This window comes from Rhamphochromis sp. 'chilingali' (assembly GCF_963969265.1).
Source record: "Rhamphochromis sp. 'chilingali' genome assembly, chromosome: 7".
Lineage (NCBI taxonomy): Eukaryota > Metazoa > Chordata > Actinopteri > Cichliformes > Cichlidae > Rhamphochromis > Rhamphochromis sp. 'chilingali'.
This window is the reverse complement of record NC_137934.1, coordinates 6,566,969-6,587,271: the sequence shown is the minus strand read 5'-3', so window position 1 is coordinate 6,587,271 and position 20,303 is coordinate 6,566,969. Positions and strand designations below refer to the sequence as shown.

Sequence of the window (20,303 nt, the reverse complement as noted above, 5' to 3'; positions counted from 1 at the left end):
GGAAAAAAAAGATGCAATCAGCATGGCGGCATATGTTGCTCCAAAACCTGTATAGATTATTCTGCATTAATGAGGCCTTCACAGATGGGAAAGTTACCCACAACATGCTTACGAATGCAATCTCACGCCATCACAGATGCAGGCTTTTCAACTGTCGAGCTATTTAAATGCAGGAGTTTTACTAAAGATTTTTTATGGTGTGGCATTACTCCTTTCAATAAAGTAAAGCAGCTGCTTCCCCCACTGCTGTAATAGTAATGATGAACTAACGCTGATAAACTTGCTTTGCCACAAACACATGCTCTTTCAAAACATGTTTTTTAAGTTGAGCTCCACTTGTGTTTTTCTGCAGTTTGAGGAGGACACCTCAGCATCATTGCGTGCCCTGTTAGTCCCATTTCTTCCGTTTCCGTCCCCGGATGAGGGCTCTGTGTCTGAACATGCGGCAGCAATCTTTCCTGGTGGTCCCCTACTGATCTCACTGCAGCTGATAAACTTTATCGCGCCTAGTCATCGCGAACGTTTGCAGGAATTCTCTCACCATGCGCTGCACGAATGTGTAGCCTTGCGCAAACAGGAATAGATCAGCAGGCTTAATATTGAGCTTAAACTTGCTTGTCTGATTGTATTCTAATTTCCTTCCTCATTTTTCTTCCACGTGTTATTTTCTTTATTGTTTTCATCTTTCTGTTTTTGTGACTACATAATTGAAATCTTGCTTAGCATGCTTTTCACCACATTGTAAGGGATATACCCAATTGTTCTCAAGCGTGTGTTTACTAAGGGCCCATGGTGGCCCTGTGTGACAAGATGTTCAGAGGACAACAATGTTTGAGCAGTTGTTTTTGTTTTGTTTTTTTAGTCCCTCAGATTCAAAAAACTGATTGTATAGGAGGTAAGGATGTGGAACACACTTTCCAAAAATAAAACACAATCCACATGATTCCTCACAACCCTTTCCTCTTTATTATGGGTTAAATCTCACGCACACATAGGCAACAAATTTCACACTGAAATAGATCCATGGATCCAAGGAATCTGTGCAGGAATCCGATTAGAATCTGCCTGTGTACTTCAGGAAAGAAAACATGCATTATGGCAGAAGCTTTAGTAGCTTCAGTAGTAGCTTCATGTTTTCCATCTTTAGAGTGCCGCTGAACCATCAAGCGCAAAGTACCAGCACTTGGCTAATTATTGGGTCTAATTCACACACTGCACTACCAAACGCCTTTTGTTGAGGGTTTGTCATGCTTTAGTGGAAATCAATGCCATTCTCCCCTATCTGCACGGTTCAGTTGGCGTGCATTCTGCAGGGCTTTCCAAATCCCCTTTAACTGTATACAATATCGCTAATGTTTACTTTTGGGGGGTAAATTTGTGGTTTTGGTATTACAAAAAATGAGAAAGGGGCTGTTTCCATGCAGGCCAGCGGAGGTTGGAAGGATAAACATGCAAATAGTAGAAGTAGAGACGAATGTTTCTAGAGTTTCCTCTTATGAAGCTGAGGGTTCCCTGATAAATGCACTCCTCAAGATATTAGAAGGCAAAAACTTCCTGAGTACCATGAGATATGAAGTAGGTGGTCTTTGAAGAACATTTAGGTGCAAAAAACATGAAGAAAGAGAGAGATACTTTCTTCTGAAGGGATGCTTCTTGCTTAAGGAGTGCTTGGGAAACTGCTTTAAAAGCATGGTTTTGCAAACAACCGTTTAACACTGGCGAGAAATCAAGTATGCTAATCTACAGCTGCACAAACTGCTTGACAATGCTGATTATTTATTACAAAAAATAAAAGTTAAATGGCAGAAAAAAAGCAAGGAGTACCTTGGTATTGTCAGCTCATACATAAAGCAGTAAGATAAAACACTCAGAATGCACAGCTTACAAATGAGAAGGTAGATGTCATCATTGAGTGCTGTTCATCTTCGGGCTTGGCTTAAGAAGGTTTTTGTCCAGAGTGAACACTGAGCAGCAAATGGCCTTTAGCACAAGATTCTCAGCAGTCAGGGTGGGAGAAAAGGGCTCATCAGAAGGGCTACAGTTACAACAGAGAAGCAACAGCAAAGTAAAAATCCTCGATTTTCTGTCATGGCCAAAAGCGTTTTCATAGTTACAAATATATCAGGAGACTAACTGAATTCTTGAGCTCATATTAATGTGCAGCAAGTTCAAATGAAGTTAAATAACCACTTTAATGACAACTAAAGTGGTTAGTTGTCTTATGTTTTCAACTTATTGTTTTATATTATTACTTAATTTTTATTTCTGGTTTTGTTGTGATTTTTATCTGTGAAAAGTGCTATATAAATAAATTTATTTACTTAACTAGTTCAGTAGCAGATTTGAGATTTCATTTCTCTCATTTTTTATGACTATATCAATAGCCGCTCGTTCTTGAAACAAGACGAGACTGAGCGTGTTGTTGTTAAATAACAAACCAAAGAGAATAAATTCCACTCAATCGAAATCTTGTGTGTCAAAGCAGAATGATAACATCACCTTATTCCATTGATTAGAACAGATTTTCTGATTGCACAACCAAACTGCCCATGCGCGAGGCTCAGAAAAGTTCAAACAGCAGATTTTTTGAGTTGCTTAATCATTCAGTGCATGATTGTACATGCCACCTTAGACCTGTGCACGGGAAAGCCATTATTTTTTTAACTTACATAAGGGAAATTATTTGTATCTAAATCCAGCGCTTTAAAACTGAGGAAAACATTTCAAAGTAACCGGAGAGCAAAGAGACTGTCAACATGTGATGTGCACCCCGAGGTTCCACAGTAAAAGGTGAAATAAGCTCCAGCTCCTCCGTGACACTGAATTAAATATGCAGTTAAGATGGCAGAAGGATGGATAAAAATGGGACTCTGACACAGCAATGTTGAACCAGTGTTATATCATAGGCCACATACACACATGTTATTTGGGCTGGACCAGTTGAAATTCCCCCTTTCCATCAGTGGAAAGACATTTAGCTAAACATTTAATCCCTGAGATGTCTTAGTATAAGAAAAAAAGTGTTGAATATGTTAAATTACAGAAAAAGCTCTGGTAGCTATTACTGTACTGTATGCGATTACGGTAGCTATGGAAAAAAAACACAAGCAAACTTAAATTTCTATAGTGGATAAACAGGAACTTTTGTCATTTTATCGGTTACATATCATTTGGGTGTAGTATGAATGGAAAAAGGGGAGGTCTTTATCCAAAGAAAAAGCTGTAAACGTTATGAAAATACAGTTAAAAGTTCAAAAGTACTTGCTTATAATTTCCAAAGCGCTCATTGGGCTAGATTTGAGTCTTTGCCAGGCCAGTTCTGGCCCCCTGGCCTCATGACACCCTTGCTCTAAAGTCTCTCTAAAGAGACATTTCGCACAGGGTTATGTTTTAGTCAAAAGCAAGCTCAGGAACCTTGTTGATACTTTTCAACCACAAAGAGCTTGTAACATGTGGTAAAAAAATAATTGGACGTTAATGCTTTTTTTTAAACTCAATTTAATGATGACATAAATGAGCTGGGATTATTTTGTAACATGTACCTTTTCCGAAAGTGAAGAAAGACATTATTATTTCATTGACTGCATGATATAAAAATAATATGACTCAATAATAATTACAGCTCATCTTTACTGTCCCTTTTTCCTTTTTACACTTTGATCATACACAGCAGGTCTGAGTGACAGGCAGGGCTATTTAAACAACATCCCCGCTTTCGCTTAGGCTGGTTTGAGTTTCTCCATCGCTAGTGCACTCCGAGCTCTGCTGTAGCCGCTCGAGTTTGCGCGCCCCTCCGAGTGACACCTCCACCCCGGAGACGTTTACATCCAGCAGGTTCTGCAGGTGTTTGATATAGTCAATGGCCGCTCGCAGCGTCTCCACTTTGCTGAGCCGTTTGTCGTCGAACTCGTGAGGCAGGTGCTCCCGGAGGCGCGCGTAACCCTCGTTTACGCAGCGTACTCGGTGCCGTTCCCGTTCGTTCCTTTTCCGGATAAACGCGGGCTCGAAAGAGTAATCGCACACACCGAGGGGTCCGTGAAAGGGGATGTAGGAGAATCGTCTGCAGGGTAATCTCTGTCCGTGCACGGGGTCAAAGTAGGCGTCCAGGTGGCAGGGCAGTCCGAGGCGAAGCGCGTCTTGACGGTGCGCTCCGCTGTTGTCCATGGAGATGCCGTGGAGAGCCAGCGGACGGACGAGTGAAATGTGCTCCATCATCCCCTGACTGTGGTAAGCCATTCTGCTGAAATAACAAGAAAAAATACATTTTTTATCATAAAGTCAGAGGGTATTACATCGATTCAAACCATCCAGCACCAAATGAATCGTTTCAACTCACCTCGTCAGAGCCTCCTCACAACAACCATCACTGGTGTGTGCGCGAGTTTCCTTCTGAATTTTGCAGATGAAACGTGTTATCTTTAAAAAAAAGAAAAGAAAAGAAAAGAAAACAACAACAAAGTCGGCTGCCCTCGATGTAGTCAGTGACAGCTTGTTTGTTGGGGGTTTTGAGGCTGCTGACATGGGTGGGTGTGATCCTGGGCGGAGATGAATCCATGTAGCTTTTCTCAACAAGATAAAATTGTTTACACAACGTTTTCTTCCTTCCGCTAACAGTGTGAAGCAGTTCTCAGCAGGACAAAAAAAGATTGGAAAATTTTATTGGCTTATAAGTAATTTTCATTGTAAGTTATTCAACAATTAGCCTTATGGATGTTGATTAGGATTTATTTGGTGTATTTTGGGATAAAATATCCCAAAGTCATCTATCTTTGTTTTCTTTTTTCTTTTTCAACAATGATAATAGATGACTTTTGCAAGGGACTGTATGTCCTTGAAATCCTAATCCAACAACAAAATATGAGTTGAAGGTAGCATTTGTACGTAAAACCATCATGAAACATCATAACATGAAGTTATTTGTTCCACATGATAGCATTCAATCTTTCAGTGCCAAAAAATTGAAACTTATCACCAACTGGTAGTAAAAGCACACACACTCCTCAATGTCACAGCAGAGGAGTGTAAGATTAACTTCAAGTTTATCTGACAAATCAGTAAATCAAGAACTAGACTGGAGCAGCAAGAAGAAAAATCACAACCTAAACAAACCCCATAGAATTAGATAATTAAAATATTACCTTTTATAGTATTTTTTATTTAAAAGAATAAGAATATGTCTCTTAGAATAGTGAAGAATCTAAATAAGCTTCTACTAAACAGTAAAAATACAAGAACTTTTCTGTCATTTCATTGTCTACTATTTACCTACTTTAGTGTATGAGTGGCTGTATGTGTGCGTGGGGGGGGGGGGGGGGTTCTTTATTAGCAGGAACAGCTGGAAATCTTATAAAAATGCAATTAAAAGAACAAAACTTTATACCCTCCACCATATCTTCCGTCCAGCGTACCAGACTGGAGTCTTTGCCGGGCCGATTCGGGCCCCGGGCCCTATGTTTGACACCTCCGAACTACAGCCTCTTTGCCGTGTTCGTACTCACCAACATCATTCCCTGGACAGCTAAACAAGCACCAAAGGAAACAAAATAAAGCAAATAAGCGTTTCCTAGTTACATTTTTCACTAAGAAACACCGCACAGATTTATAAAAACATTAAATAGTAAATATTAAAAACTAAAGGTAAATTAGGAGGAGGTTATCCCTCTTACTGACCTGTGATCAGCCGACGCGCCTCCATCCTTCTATGCTACGGCGCATGCGCCGGGAGGCAGTACTGTCATGGCCCAGGTCATGGAGGTATTGTGTTGGTATGTTGTTGTTTTCACGGCTTTTCCTTTTAAAATCCTCAACGTTTCAGCAACAAAGCAACACTTACGGACGTATCGAGTTACACGTGTAATACTGCCCAGCAGAAACCGCTCGAACAAAGCTAACAGTGCGGCCAGTCCGGAGATGTTGGGCTAACTAGCTAGCTAGTTGCAAAGCTTTTTTATTTTCTTTAAAAAAAAAAATCTGATAACGTTGACTTTAGTTTTAGCTTCTTTGTCAGTGTCATGCGCTTTAAGTTTATTTCAAGCCTACTGTCTTTAATTCGCAGGGACAGACATGTAGGAGCACCACTCAGATGTACACGGCTACTGCAGGACCTCAGTTGTTAAATTCAGGTAAGTTTGTACTTAATCTGTGTGCACATTGTGTGCTTTCTGTTTATTACTAAAGGCTTCCCTTCAGAAAAAAAGACGGTCGCGAGGTTGGTACAATAACCTTCTCACCCCCTCACCCTCCCAAAATGTGCTTACTTGTGTATGTTAGCTAGCTTTCTGGCTAAACGCTCAGGTTGCCTCTGATGTTGACTCTCCAGGATGAATGACATGAACCTCAGTCCTGTGGGCATGGACCAGCTCAGCGTGTCCTCAGTGAGTGCCAGCCACCTGGGTCTGCCCACCTCCCCCACGCACAATCCCATTCCCACTCCAGGTATGGAACACGCTGCTTCCTGCTCTTAATGCTGTAGCTGGGAACACATTAGACCGACCTGGTGATCTGTGATGGTCCACACATTTTGTCCTTTATAAACAAAACATACTCACTCCAGCTATTCTGCTTTTAATTCTGATTTCTGGAAGACCCAATAAGGAGAAAAAGTCACAAAGCATATTGTAATAATTATTTCTTATTGTTAAACAAAGTTATAATTATAAGAAATTTAGTTTGTTTTCTAACTGATACTTGTAAAATACTGACTCGTCATCAGAAGTTACACTTGCACTTAGATTTTTGTTAATGAAGGTATCAAGCTTGAAAGCATCCTGACAATCCTCACATATTTACATATATTTACAATATGGGTTGTGTAGAGGCCTGCTCAGACTCGTGGGGCATACATGACTGTGTCCAGATTTCTGTTGTCAGTGTTAACCCGGTTTCATGTACTAATTAAACAGCTATTGACAGTTATTTTTCACTTTATAGCTGGTGTATAAAATGTTTTTGTTTGCAGATAGATCATATTTTTCATTTGCATATTATTCTTTCTTGTCTCAAGCGTCAGTGTGTATTTACCTGTTCTTTGGTTTGGGAGTTTAGGTATGCCAGTGGCCATCCCCAGTCTGGGTCCTTCCCTTGGTTCTCTCCCTTCAGCCTTGTCTCTGATGCTCCCCATGGGTCCACTGAGTGATAGAGGGGTGATGTGCGGCCTGCCTGAAAGGAATTACTCCTTGCCCCCTCCACCATACCCTCACCTGGAAAGCAGCTACTTCCGACACATACTGCCAGGTGGGTTAAGGTTTCTCAGAACACTCATCTAGAGGCGAGGGCAATGTTTAATTTAAGTTGTATATCCCACACGGTCTCTGTGTTTGGTCTACAGGTATTCTGTCCTACCTGGCAGACCGTCCTCCACCTCAGTATATTCATCCCAGCAGCCTTAACATGGATGGGACCCTGTCTGTGCCCAGTAACAATTCCTCAGGTCTGGATCCCTATAGTGGCCCTGGAGGCCCACTGGAGCAGGGCCTGGTGCCCATGGACTCCAGACAAGTTAGTGGTCAGGCAGACCTTCACCAGACAGGTGCTCATGAGCTGGACTCTACAGGGCTTGCCATGGAGTCACGTGTCAGCAGTCCCATGTCTCCTGAGCGGATGGGGGAGGAATTGGCCTCAATGGATGGAGTCGGAGTAGTGCCGGTGCCTGACACCCAGCAGCAGCTCGGAGGGGGAAGGCAGCCCCAGCCTCACGAGGGCCTGACAGGGGTGGACTCTTCTGGTGGGGTGATGCCCCTGCATGGACCCCCTGTGCTCGAATTGCCAGTGGTAATGGAACAGGATCACATGGGGGGGCGAGTGGGCAACTCGGGGGGAGGGGGAGCAGGGGGACTTGGGGAGCAACTCCACACGAACGGGGAGCTGAACTCAGGCGTAGTAAGTGTGGTACTCACCGGCTCCATGGCCAACCAGAACCAGCTGGAGCCTGTGTCTCTGCATGGACACTCTGGGATGGGGCTGGAGGCCGTTAACGTGTCCCCCATCACTGCTGAGGTTTCTCTGGGGCCGGAAAACAACCTGGTGCTGGTGAACTCGACGCTGCAGCTCGAGGATTCCTCTTCCAACAAGGAGAACATGGTCAATGCTTACAGCATCTGTGAGTTTTTAACTTCAAGTCTCCTATCCAAGTAAAATCGATAGCTTATGGAGAAATCTTTAAAGCTAATGTGCATTTTTGTTTTAGGGTGCACACTGTGTGAGTGCTCATATACCTCAGACTGTCCTGAGCATGGCCCAGTCACTTTCATCCCAGATGCTCCCATCCAAAGCCGGGCTCGCCTCTCTCTCCCGCGTCCGCTGTGCCTGCGTATCTCTGTTGCCGACGAACCGCTCGGTAAGAAAAGAAACTTGATTATTAATGAGGACAGACCTCAGATGTTACTCTAAGCTCATGTTTAAATGTGCATGTGGTTGCACTCATAGGAGTTTTTGCACGGGACGTCATTCCACCAAGGACCTGTTTTGGACCAATGGTTGGCCAGCATTGTAGCAACGTGGACCTCTCTGATTGGCCGGAAAAGGACACACCTCAAATATGGAAGGTTAATCTTGTGGCCCTTTGTTAGGAGTGCAGTTGCCACATTCAATACAAAACCACGATGAAAGCATGGGAACGCATGATAAACAAGTTTCTCTGTCACAGATGTACCACAACAACGTGCTAGAGTTCTGCATCGTGACAACAGATGAGAACGAATGCAATTGGATGATGTTCGTCCGCAAAGCTCGGTGAATGCTCGTGTTTTTATATGCCATTGTTGCCTACATTACCCACAATGCAAATTAAAATTAACACGTTTTTGTTTGTGTGTCCAGGACACATGAAGAGCAGAATCTGGTGGCGTACCCTGCTAACGGTAAACTCTTCTTCTGCACAACCACTGAGATCCACCCGGACCAGGAGCTGCTCTTCTATTACAGCAGAGACTACTGCAGGCTGATGGGTGAGCGGACATGACTAAATATGTCTAACCCTCTGTATAAATTTAAGGAACCCTCATTTAGTACGAGTGTGAGTAAACAGCTGGACCCATTGTCTGACCCTACATTGGTGCAGTGGGTCCTAGGTACCTCCTGGTACACAATAATCATATGGTGAGAGTATGCAGGCAGTTCCTGGAGGATGAAGGAATAGATGCCATTGACTGGCCCACATTCTCAACTCTCTAACTTCCTTTTCTTTGGTTCTCAGGTGTTACACAGGTACCCGAGGGTCAGATCTGCCAGTGTGGCAAAGAGTGCGCCTCCTTCTCTGACCTTAAGTCTCATCTTGGCAGCCATAACAGTAACCACAGCCATACCCAACCTCCACACAGCCACAGCCCATCACAGCAGGACCACAATCAGCAACAGCAACCACCAACTCAGCAGCAACAGCAACAGGAGCAGCAGCCCCAGCAACACTCTCACCAGGAAGACAAGCTGACAAATGAAACCTCTAGCTCCTCCTCTTCCCCGTGGCCCTGTCACAACCCTGCTGCAGGGCAGACAAACACTGACACCGGCGCCAGCAGTGGGGGCGGCAGTGATAGAAACTCTGATAACATTACCTCCAGGGCAAAAGGTCAGGGCCACGTGCGGGAGAAGAAATTCAAATGCAGCATGTGTACTCGGGCGTTCATTACATCCACTAAACTCAAGGTGCACTTCATGGGCCATGTGGGGATGAAACCTCACAAGTGCGAGTACTGTAGCAAAGCCTTCAGCGACCCCAGCAACCTCAGGATGCACCTGAAAATTCACACAGGTAGGTACAGCGTAAATAGTGTAACTTCAGATGCTCGGCACACAGACTGATTAACACATGCACACATGTTTTCGCACTGACAGGTCAGAAGAACTACAGATGCACAGTCTGCGAGAAGTCGTTCACTCAGAAGTCCCACGTGGCGTCGCACATGCTCATCCACACCGGGGCGGAGAAGCTCAAGTGTGACCTCTGCGATCGAGCGTTCATCAGGAAACACGACCTGAAGCAGCACATGTTCTCTCACACACAGTGCGTCACTTCATTGCTTTAAAAGTCAACAGATGGATTGTACTCTCAGAATCCAGAGTGTCTAATAGTTGTTTTTAAATCTCCTTCATTTCTCAATGACAGTGAGCGGCGGATTCAGTGCCCAAAGTGCAACAAACACTTCCTCAAGACCAACCACCTGAAGAAGCACATGAACTCTCACGAGGGCCGCCGAGACTTTGTGTGCGAGAAGTGCAACAAAGCCTTCCTCACCAAATACCACCTCACGCGCCACCTCAAGATCTGCAAAGGGCCCAAGACAGAAAGGGGGTCCCGCAAGGAGCAGGACGCTGACGACGAAGACGAGGAGGAGGAGGAGGAGGAGGAGGACGACGACGACAGCAGAAGAGGAAGAGAGAGACTGGTTGACTCGGCCAATAGTGAAGACTGCGGTTTAGATGTCGGTGGATATAACTCTGAAAAGTCCCTGTCACCCCCTCACTGACAACACTGTGCCTGTTGAGATGTTTTATTTATTTAAGTTCATAAAACTATCGATGTTTACCTTTCGTTTTTGCCAAATATAACTTTCTGAATATATAATAACATATTTGGCCATCAGTACAATTGAACTGCCACATTTTTGTCTAGTTTCTCACAAGAGCTGCTAAAATAATCTGAGATCTGACTGTATTTTCTTTCCTCTCATGACTCAGGCCTGTGTAATTACTGGTTTTCGGGTTTCATATAAGCTATCATTTATTCATTATTTTTCTCTTAATCTTAATTCTTCAGCTCACTCAGTAATGTGGCTGATAACCTTTTTTTTTGCTACAGAGTAATATGGTAGGCATTTATGGTGCATTATCCCACACTGGGTGTTAAAGTAATGTTGCAGCTTTATACTGTGTAATGCATATTTTAATAAACGAACAACTGTGCTATAGAGCAGACTGATATTTTTTATGTGTCATCTCATTAAGTTGCAAAGAAAATTTGGCAACTTTTTTTCAAAATCCTGCAAATCTGTTAACTCAAGGACATCATCTAGGACTTTCAAATTAACACCATTCGCGCTTTACCGAGAGAGTAAAGGGTAGCACTGCTGATGTCAGCATTTTTTAGTACTGTTAACAAATTGTAGAGCATGTTTTTGTGACGTATGAAGTCGAGCATGCCAGCCAGGAACTAATGGCTTAATTACACTTGAGTGAAACTAGGAATAAAAATAATGAGAACCATCAGTGCTGCCCCTCAGCCTCCTGGTAAATGCACCAGGAAATGATAAATACATTTGAAAGTCTTCTTGAGGATTTCCCCCTTGAGTTATCAGATTTGCAAGATTTTCAGAAAAACGTTACCTTAAGGTCCAGGTCAACAAGATTTTAACACCTCTGAGATTTTTTTAGGTGATGCACCTATGGTATAGATTTGAAAATCCCTAATTGCATTGTTGGGTGTCCATGCTACCCGTCTGCCCGCCTGCCAACAATTCCTCATCAGCCTTCTACAGCGGAGGGGTAAAAGTCTTGTGACTAGGAAAATCGTAGTGTTTGCTTAGTGATTGCACTTTTTTTTAAATTCTGTAACCGACCACTTTAGATTGTAAGGCAATTGTACAGGTTGCCTGGTGGGACGCAACATGTTTCCAAACTGACTGCAATCACTCGCCAGATAATTTATAAATGCAAACTGATTTCGCACACACTGCAATCACTCTGAGCCAGCTACAGCGATTGAGCCCAACTGAGTGCCTATTTCATTCTGAAGTTAAGCAACCATGTCACTATTAGTAGAGGAATTTCAACATTCATACTCCAATTGGAGAGAAAGTTGGGGTTAGTATCTTGCCCAAGTAAATTTGGCATGCAGACTGGAGCAGCCAGGGATTGAACCATCAACCTTCTAATTTGTAGATGTACTTCCTGAGCTACAGCCATCCCTACTTATTGTAAATTCCAGTAAATGCAGACAGTAATAGATTCTTTTTTTAAATTACAGCTAATAACAATATTTCCATAAAAAGAATGGATTTATTTGCCAGCTTGATTTCATTGAATGCAAGCTGATTGAAACCAGACTTACTGCTCTGAAGAGAACTCACTGTGACCTGGTTCCCATCTTTGAAGTAACCACTTCAAAATACCACCTTAAACCATTTGTCCCCTCAGTGACTTCTCACAGTCCAGGCCCTGAGATGGCAAAGCAGCCCAAAACCATGATGCTCCCTCCACCGTGCTCTACAGTGGGAATGAGGCTTTGCAGCTGATGTCCCGTACCGTGTCCCCTCGAAACAGTGTTGTATATTTTTGTTTCTCCGTTTTTTTAAATTTTGTTTTGTTTTGAACAACTCTTCCAGGATTGTTTCTTGAGCTCTTCTTGTAATCTTTACAGGACACCCTCTAAAGACAGTAGCAGCAACAGTCATTTAGCTATCAGCAGTTTTTCTTAATGTGAATTGATGATCATTCTTTTGTTCACTTTTCCACCAATGTGAATCTCTGTACTTCTCATTAAGTGATCAACTACTGGTTGTAACAGATGGCTGCCCCTCCCTGAGCCTGGTTCAGTTTAAGGTTTCATCCTGTTAAAAGTAAATTTGTCTTCCCGCTGTTGCCAACTGCTAACTTGTTGGGGGTTCGTGTGATTGTTGGGATTGTCTTGCTAATAATATAAATATAAATATAAAACACCTTGAGGCAACTAGTTTTGTGAGTTAGTGCTATATAAATTACATTGAAATGAACGTAATTAAAACTGAGACATGGGCTAGTCTCTCAAATTTGTAAGCCTTTATTATAATGAGATTACTTTGCTTCAAGTGTCTTTTGGAGAAGTACTAAACACTATTGCTCACTTATTGCACTTACTCAGTGCATTCAGTAAAGGAAAAAAAAAATTAATTTGCTCATGTGGTATCAGTTTAGTCATGTTGTGTCCATCCATTTCAGAGAGTATCTCCAAACATGGAGACATTTCATTTCATAAAGAATCAATGCAGTGATCCAGGTGTATCTATTATTCGACTGTACGTCTACATACAACTGAATATCTTCACAGTTAGAATATGATTTATTCACGTGCTCAGCAAGCACATTTACAGAAACTAGAAGGTGTTACGGTTCAAATGAAGCCTGGGCATCTTTTTCTGGACTTGCAGTTGTTATTTAATATACTTTTACATTTTAATTAGACAAATAGTGCAGGAACAAATTTGTGGGAATACTTGGATGTTGACATAACCCTAAATGTATCATCAGCAGCAGAGAGCATAAAGTGGTCAAAGTTAAATGATAGTCATGAGGAATTAACAAATGCAGCACATTCAACACGTCAGTCAAGTTATTCAAAAACCTTCCAGTCAGGCTGGTTCACTGCATACAAAGCAAAGAAAAAAATAATGTATCATTTACTATCATTTATTAATTTAAATACATATTTACATGCAAATAACTGTATGATATCCAGTTAAATGTAAGTTTGGGGTGTAATACACGTGTAAGCTTATAGTCAGCAGTTCTTCAGTGCATGGAGTTGATTGAGGAGAGCGTGTTTTTCCTGTTCTAACAAGGATATTTGACAGTTCTTGTTCTTCACCTCCTGTTAAAACATGAAAAATGACAATGTTACACAAAGGGACAAATCATAAGAACGCTGATGCAAAACTTATTCACGTAACTTTATTAAAAGCTCTTAAAGAAGATGTTTCAATATTTAATTAAAATATATTTCTTCTACCTCCTTGAGGGTTGTTTCTTTACCTGAGTCAGTACTGAGTTGTGCCACCGGAGGTCACTGTCTGCCACTGCTTCAAGCAGAGAGGGGTTGCTGCCGGTCATGGCGTTAGGCTCACTCATCACAGAGCCCAGAGAACCGTTCACCCGCTGGATACGAGACCCGAGGAGGCAGGAGCGAGCCTGAGGACAGGCACACAGAACTGTTAGTGGGCTTAGAAACACCCGAATGGATGCCAAGCACAAGTCTCATCTTTATGATTGGTGAGGAATGCTCTCACTAACAGATGAAAATGAAATAGATGCTTAAAATGATGTAATTACAGGAAATGTTTGTCGTTTAGGAATGAGGCTGAAGTCTTGCACAATTTTTCAGATATTGACCACTAAACTTGGACGCTGTGCATGCTAAAATTTATGGTAAGGCCCGATGCAACTTCCATCCTTCAGCCTCGACAATAAGGCAGCCAGTTGTGATTGTGTTACAATGACAAGCCTTTTCAAAGTCAGAAGGAAGTTAAGACTGTAATCATTCATCGTTATTAAACATGACAGCCTCATGTCAGTAAAATCAAAGAGGCCCTTCTCTGTACCTCTGCTCCATCTTCATTTCTGGAGACAAACCCACTTCTGCTTTCGATGCTATCCTGCCAAGCCCTGTTCTCCTCCAGCCGCTGGAGATACCAGAGCCGAGCCTTCTCCAGAATCTCCAGACCAGACCACAGAGCGTCCTTCTCCTTCTCCAGATCCTTCAACCGTTTAATCTGAAACACAAAGAAGCAAAATGAAATGGAAAACTTTGTTTGTGCTGAGTTATATGATAGAACCAGTTTTGGTATGTCCCTGTGTACTAGGCTAACATGTTTGACCTTCAGGTTCATGTATAGAAGCATGTAAACCAGAGGCCCCGAGGCACTGTGTACCAGGCAACACTGAGCAGCAGGTGGCCTTTAGCTCTTTAGTCTATGCCCAGCGGGGTTACAGGCTCTTTAAATAGGCTGAAACAAAGACACACAGTGAGAAACATGACATGTGGCGGTGGGGCTTCATGACTTCAGACCATTAGAGTCACTGTAATCTCAACGACAGTGAGGCCGAAAACTCTATTCTCTATTTTAGAGTTAATAGTCTAAATTTATTCTGGCTCGGCTGCTGATCGTTAGTAGATTTACTGCTAACAGAAAACTGGTTACACTGATCCTTCAACAGGAAGCTGTGAAGATCGAGCTTGACATGTGGGAATGTGTCACTGGGATGACTGTAGAGTCACGCTACCCCGAATAAAGCAAAGATAGAAATGACTGAACGCAACCTGACTCAACACACGCACTTTATACATACAACGATGCGCATCACCTTTACGTGACAATTCAACTTGTCTGAAAAACACACAGTGAGTGAGTGTGCTGTTCAAATGGAAAACAAATTTAAAAAGCTAGAAGTATTAATGAGACATGCTCTTAATCTGAATATTGCTAACATGACCTCTTAATCCATGGCTGTCAACCTTATGTTATCAGTTTGCCACATATGATTCAGTTATGATAGTTAACCAAAAATGTACATTGTGAAAACATTCAACTCTGAGAGCCTTGAGAAAAAGAGATCAGGTTCAACATTATCTACAAGTTTGTCACATTGAGTCGGCTTACTGTTATCACAAACAAACACTACATTTAAAAAAAAAAGAAAAGAATGGAGAAAGCATATACACCACTGGGCTGGTTAGCTGTTAGTGAGAAAACATGCACATTTGCTCTATAGTTTTCTCTGCTTTCTTGTCTCAAACGTGTTAATGTTTAAAAGAAACAATTAGACTTGCGACTATTTCTATAGGATTGTGCCGTGACCTTAACCCCTAAAATACACATTTTTCCAGTTAGAAAATGTAAAATTCATGAGAAGTAAAAAACGCGGTGAGCGTGATATTTTATGCTAAACATACTGACATTAGCAGAATATAGTTTCCCTACCACAAGAGAACAACTGCAAAATATCATGGCAATTCCACAGGCAGTATCAAAGATGAAAGTAGTCACCGTGACCTCAGCTGCCATATATGGAAGAAAGGGTGGAGCCCTAATTTATCAAGCTAACTCTAGCTAGCTTGGTCAGAAAGCTGCATTCACAAACTGTTTGGGTGCAGGAATACGTTAATTGAGCCAATTAGTGCTGAGACTAACAAGCCAATTATACAGGCAGATGAGTTATTAAAAAGAGAAAACTACCCACACAGGCGCAAACCCTATTTTGTACCAGGCAGTAAATATGCTTTTTAATCTCTAAACTTCAACCTTTGAATGTATGAGTCTGTGGAGATTAACTTCATTTTGGTGCCAGCCTCAAGTGGCAGCTACAGGAACTGCAGTTTTTGCCACTTTTTCAGCTCTGGAGTTTGCCCCTTGGTAGCTAGCACCTATTAAACTTCTCTCCCATGGATAAAAATATAATGGAAGCACTGTTTAAAATATAGTTTTTGTTCTTCACTTTCTTTTTAATTATCGACTGAATGGTGACTGATATCACTGCACAGATATCAGGCTGATCTTATTTTTGATGCCTGGTGTGATTTTCTGATGGTTGTGGTGTGTTGCAGGGTACACCATCAAGACTATAGCTGTAATAGCTAACTATATACTATTTTAATAGTCAATCAATTGTTTTGTTAATTAGGTCATTTGACATCGGTGGCAGGAGGTTGTTACTTATTATTTGGCTCATAAGCGTAAACCTTTTTTTCTTAAATGTTAATAATGCAATAATAGATTAGTTTAGAAATGCTGTCATAACATATTTTATTCAGCAGAGCAGCTTCAACATTTATCTCAGCACTGTTTGCAGCACGTGCAGCAGAGTAGCATTGCAACTGAACAGAGGGTGGTGCATCATCATTATATGAATCCAAAATGTGTCTTTTCAACTAACAAAGCTGTTCCCCAATGGTGTGTCGAGGCACACTTCTGTGCTGTGTGAGGCAAGTCTAGCTGTGTGCTGGAATTCAATAACAGTCAGAACCTATTACTGCTAGACAAAAAGATATGGATGAATTGTTAATCCACTGTTTCAGTACTTTGGAAGCAGTGTTTACCTGAGGCAAATCATACAAAAAAAAAAAGCTTTTTGCACAGCTGCCAAAAGTTGGATGTTATTACAGCATGACACATGAAAAACCTGACTGACAGTGAGAGTAGAGAGCCCTGAGCCTGAGCCTGTCAAGTAACTTGAGTAATACTCCACCAAGCAATATAAGGAGGCACTTAGAAACCACAAAATCCTCTTTTGCAAAACTTATCCAGCTTTAAAAATGCTGAATTTTTACCATGCCTTTTTTTTGAAAATGTGCAGATATCATGTTAGGCATATTATTAAAATTGCCTTTGTCCTACAGTGCAATCAAAGAATGAACTGAGGATATCTCGTGTGACACTGAATTAGCTTTATGCAGACATGAAGACTTAAAATTGGACGTTTTTACCTCTTTGAATTTGCCTAAAAAGTTAAAAAAGTTTTTTTTGTCTGTGAGACTACACTTGTGTTTGCTGTCTGTTCAAAGATTAATGAAAAGAATTGTTTAACAATCTCAGTTCTAATCAACAGATAAGATTTCTGACATTTCTGTCCCTGCACTTTAGTTGTTTGTGTTTCTTGGCACTCGTTCCTTGTAGCTTGTAGCTTGTACCGGTTGAACTTACTAGTGAAATATGCTGCCATTTAGCCTAGATAAACTTGTCTCTTTATAAGAATACTGTAAAATAATGAGTAAATGAGTCAAAATCAACACAGAAATGATGGATGTTACATTCCAGAGAAGTGGGAAAAGTCAGGTTATTGCAGGTTGGCCAAATGTACCAAACTAGTGACACTTCCCCAGAGACAGAAGAGTCCATCAAAAGCATGTTTAGTATACAACAGTTTGATCATTCATACAACTCCTAAAAAAACAGGGAGACAAAACAGATGATGTATAGACACACAAATACCACCTCTATCCTCACCCATAGGTAGAAGCGAAGTGCGTCCACGCTGCACAGACTGGTCTTAAGCGGGATGATAACCACAGTGTAGGAGCCAGAGCTGGAGGGACGATAGGCCATGGAGAGCTGATCAGTCACTGACAGCTACTGCTACCCCATACAGCTGGGTTGACCACAAACAACAAACCATAGCTTGCCACTGGCTGACTCAGAATAATACCGCGGGGAGAGAATGAGTGTGCATGAGTGAGAGAGAGAGAGAGAGAGAGAGAGAGAGAGAGAAGGCAGGACTGGAAAAAAAAGCAGCACGATACACAGGCGCAGGCAGCATGGTGCCCCCGGGGCGAGGTGATGAAAAATTCCACATGTCACTGACTGGTTGATCGACAACCAGTGACAAAGAGAGGGAGAACCGGGTTGGAGAGGGGGTGAGACTGGCACTGCCGGATCAAATATGAGAGAAAAGACAACAAAAGGTGAAAAAGCACCCAGCAGGAAATATGAAAATGAAGCTGCGGATGGGAGATTTGAGGGGAGGATACAGGTGTGGTTACACACTTATCAGCTCCTGATGTGTTTCCATCAGTGTCATAACAGCAGGGGGGGGGGGAGCTTGTTTATCCCAAATTTACAGCAGAAGGCCAGAGGAGGAAAACAAGGCTGTGTTTCACAAACACTGGATTTTCCAACAAGATACGAAGAAGTTGTCCCTCAGCTCAAGGAAAATCATGCTAATCTGCAGCTAGGTCCAAAGGAAGGGCACGAAATCACTTTCTTGTTAGTTTCAGGTGAGCTTTCTGTCCCAACATGTTGCCTGGAATGTGACATAACCTGAGGATGAGAGATCAAGCACAGAGGTGTGGAGCACTGAATGGAGCTGCTAAACAAACTTGACTATGGCGAGTATAGTTTGGAGTTTGAGAGCAAGTACAGGAGATAGAGACTTCAGTAGGCTCAGTTTATTGACACTAACAGCATTACTATCAGCGCTCAGCTGTTCAGTTAGTCGATGGCAACACAGAAAATCAGCAACACATGTTATTCATTAGGGCCTCAGGCTAAAGTGGCTGTTATGGATCCAACAGCAGCCCTGTTGGAGAGATTTTAGTGCAACTTGTGAGGGAAAAATATATATATAGAAAATAAAATCCCCTACTGTTCCCCCTCAGATTGGTTCTACAATTAACCTCTACAACAATGTGTTAAATATATGTTATACTAGCGTTTTGCATCAAGCACAAAACTACCATCAATGAACGGACAAAACCAAACTTTGGAGGTACCCCTCCTGTTTTGTGTGAGGGCGTTTTGTGTTCAAAAGAGAGGTCATTCATTAGCTTGTGCAGCTAAGCTATGGACAAAAGTGCTCCCTTTTAAAGTGGACACGAAACACTACATGCATAAAGGCTAATTTACATCATGGATTCCTGCACGTTATACAGCATCCAGAGGATAGTCTGTGTATTCAAACCCACCTCTGGCGCTGGTGCCCTACCCTCAATTTTAAATGCATATAGACACTGAGGGTTTTCGGGAGGAGCCGTGCTGCTCTCTGGCAGGAAGCACCATGCCCTCCTGTGTTTTAAATGCACTTCTTCACTCACCCCCGTTCTGTTAACCATCAGGGCTGGGCAGCTGGGAGGAAGTGCTGGCCGTCGGATTGGGGTCTGGGATGCGGGGCCTCCCTGCTACTGCAGATAAGGAGGCGATCTGCTTTCCTCCACCCCAGAGAGAAGGGTTACATCTCCTGGGTCTGGGTATGGTTTGCCCCTCTGGGGGCAGGGGTACACGGACCTGGGATATAGAGTATGTTTGGGGAGTGTGAATGTGTGTACAGTGTCTATTTATGTTTGTCTCTACGTCGGGTGAGTGCTGAGTATTTGTTCGTGTATATGGGGGTGGGAATGCACGTTTGTGTCTGCGTGCACCTGTTCACCTCCCCTCTCCACACTCTCTGCCAGTGGCTGATGCTCTGAGAGGTCGGTGTGTTGGTGTTTCTTGGTGTTTCTTGGTGTCTGGGGCTGGGCGCTCATGTATGTACTGGCTCACTCCTGATGGCCTCTGGGCCTGAGGCCTGAGAGGGGTCACTGCAACCCTCTGCTCCGTGGCTGCTGGGTGACCTCTCGTTTGGGGCTCTCCTCAGCTCTTCCCAGGAGGGTGGCAGACAACAATTCTGATGGCTAAAGATCCAAACCTCTGTAACAACAGCATGATCCGAACATTTTAGATGGCATAGGCAGCCGTCCTAAATTTTTAACTTCACGAAACCATGACTACAGATGTGTCAGGGTGGCCGAGCGGTCTAAGGCGCTGCGTTCAGGTCGCAGTCTCACCTGGAGGCGTGGGTTCAAATCCCACCTCTGACAGCAAGTAGCTTGTCTGACACTGTTCAAGTAAAGATGCTGGTGTTGTGTCAGGTCTAATTCCACGTTGGTGAGTTTTGTAATAATTGACTTGTAATAGCTGACATGTACAACAAAGCAAGTCATTAATTTCATGTCACTAATATATTTACTGAAGATATATAACTGTCATGTACACTGTGCTAACTATTTATTAAAGGCACTATCACATACTGGTAGAATCACTTTCTTTTACACAAATCTGCAAATTTGAAATCACTGGAGCAACTTTATT

General features: G+C 42.5%; 3 protein-coding genes across 8 annotated transcripts; 1 reads left to right on the top strand and 2 right to left on the bottom strand.

Moving 5' to 3' along the window:
• Positions 1-3,524: 3,524 nt before the first annotated feature.
• LOC308399495 (achaete-scute homolog 4-like) lies at positions 3,525-6,048 on the bottom strand. Of its 6 annotated transcripts, none has more exons than XM_080886799.1 (4): positions 5,671-6,048; positions 5,381-5,518; positions 4,337-4,416; positions 3,525-4,240 (listed from the first exon to the last, which is right to left on the bottom strand). In XM_080886799.1, the coding sequence occupies exon 4, from the start codon at positions 4,234-4,236 to the stop codon at positions 3,697-3,699; it is 540 nt and encodes a 179-aa protein (XP_080742925.1). In that variant the 5' UTR covers positions 4,237-4,240; positions 4,337-4,416; positions 5,381-5,518; positions 5,671-6,048; the 3' UTR covers positions 3,525-3,696. The 6 variants fall into 6 exon arrangements, with proteins under 6 accessions (XP_080742925.1, XP_080742927.1, XP_080742926.1 ...); XM_080886801.1 differs by having other exon boundaries at positions 3,525-4,237; XM_080886800.1 differs by having other exon boundaries at positions 4,337-4,389.
• Positions 5,692-10,915, top strand: prdm4 (PR domain containing 4). Its single transcript, XM_080886796.1, has 12 exons — positions 5,692-5,765; positions 6,056-6,122; positions 6,320-6,435; positions 7,045-7,233; positions 7,328-8,098; positions 8,186-8,335; positions 8,425-8,543; positions 8,645-8,730; positions 8,818-8,945; positions 9,194-9,748; positions 9,832-10,000; positions 10,103-10,915. The coding sequence occupies exons 3-12, from the start codon at positions 6,321-6,323 to the stop codon at positions 10,461-10,463; spliced, it is 2,643 nt and encodes an 880-aa protein (XP_080742922.1). The 5' UTR covers positions 5,692-5,765; positions 6,056-6,122; position 6,320; the 3' UTR covers positions 10,464-10,915.
• A 2,446-nt stretch (positions 10,916-13,361) lies between these two features.
• On the bottom strand, positions 13,362-17,922 carry sapcd1 (suppressor APC domain containing 1). Its single transcript, XM_080887417.1, has 4 exons — positions 17,688-17,922; positions 14,286-14,456; positions 13,720-13,875; positions 13,362-13,558 (listed from the first exon to the last, which is right to left on the bottom strand). The coding sequence occupies exons 1-4, from the start codon at positions 17,784-17,786 to the stop codon at positions 13,469-13,471; spliced, it is 516 nt and encodes a 171-aa protein (XP_080743543.1). The 5' UTR covers positions 17,787-17,922; the 3' UTR covers positions 13,362-13,468.
• Between the last annotated feature and the right edge of the window lie 2,381 nt (positions 17,923-20,303).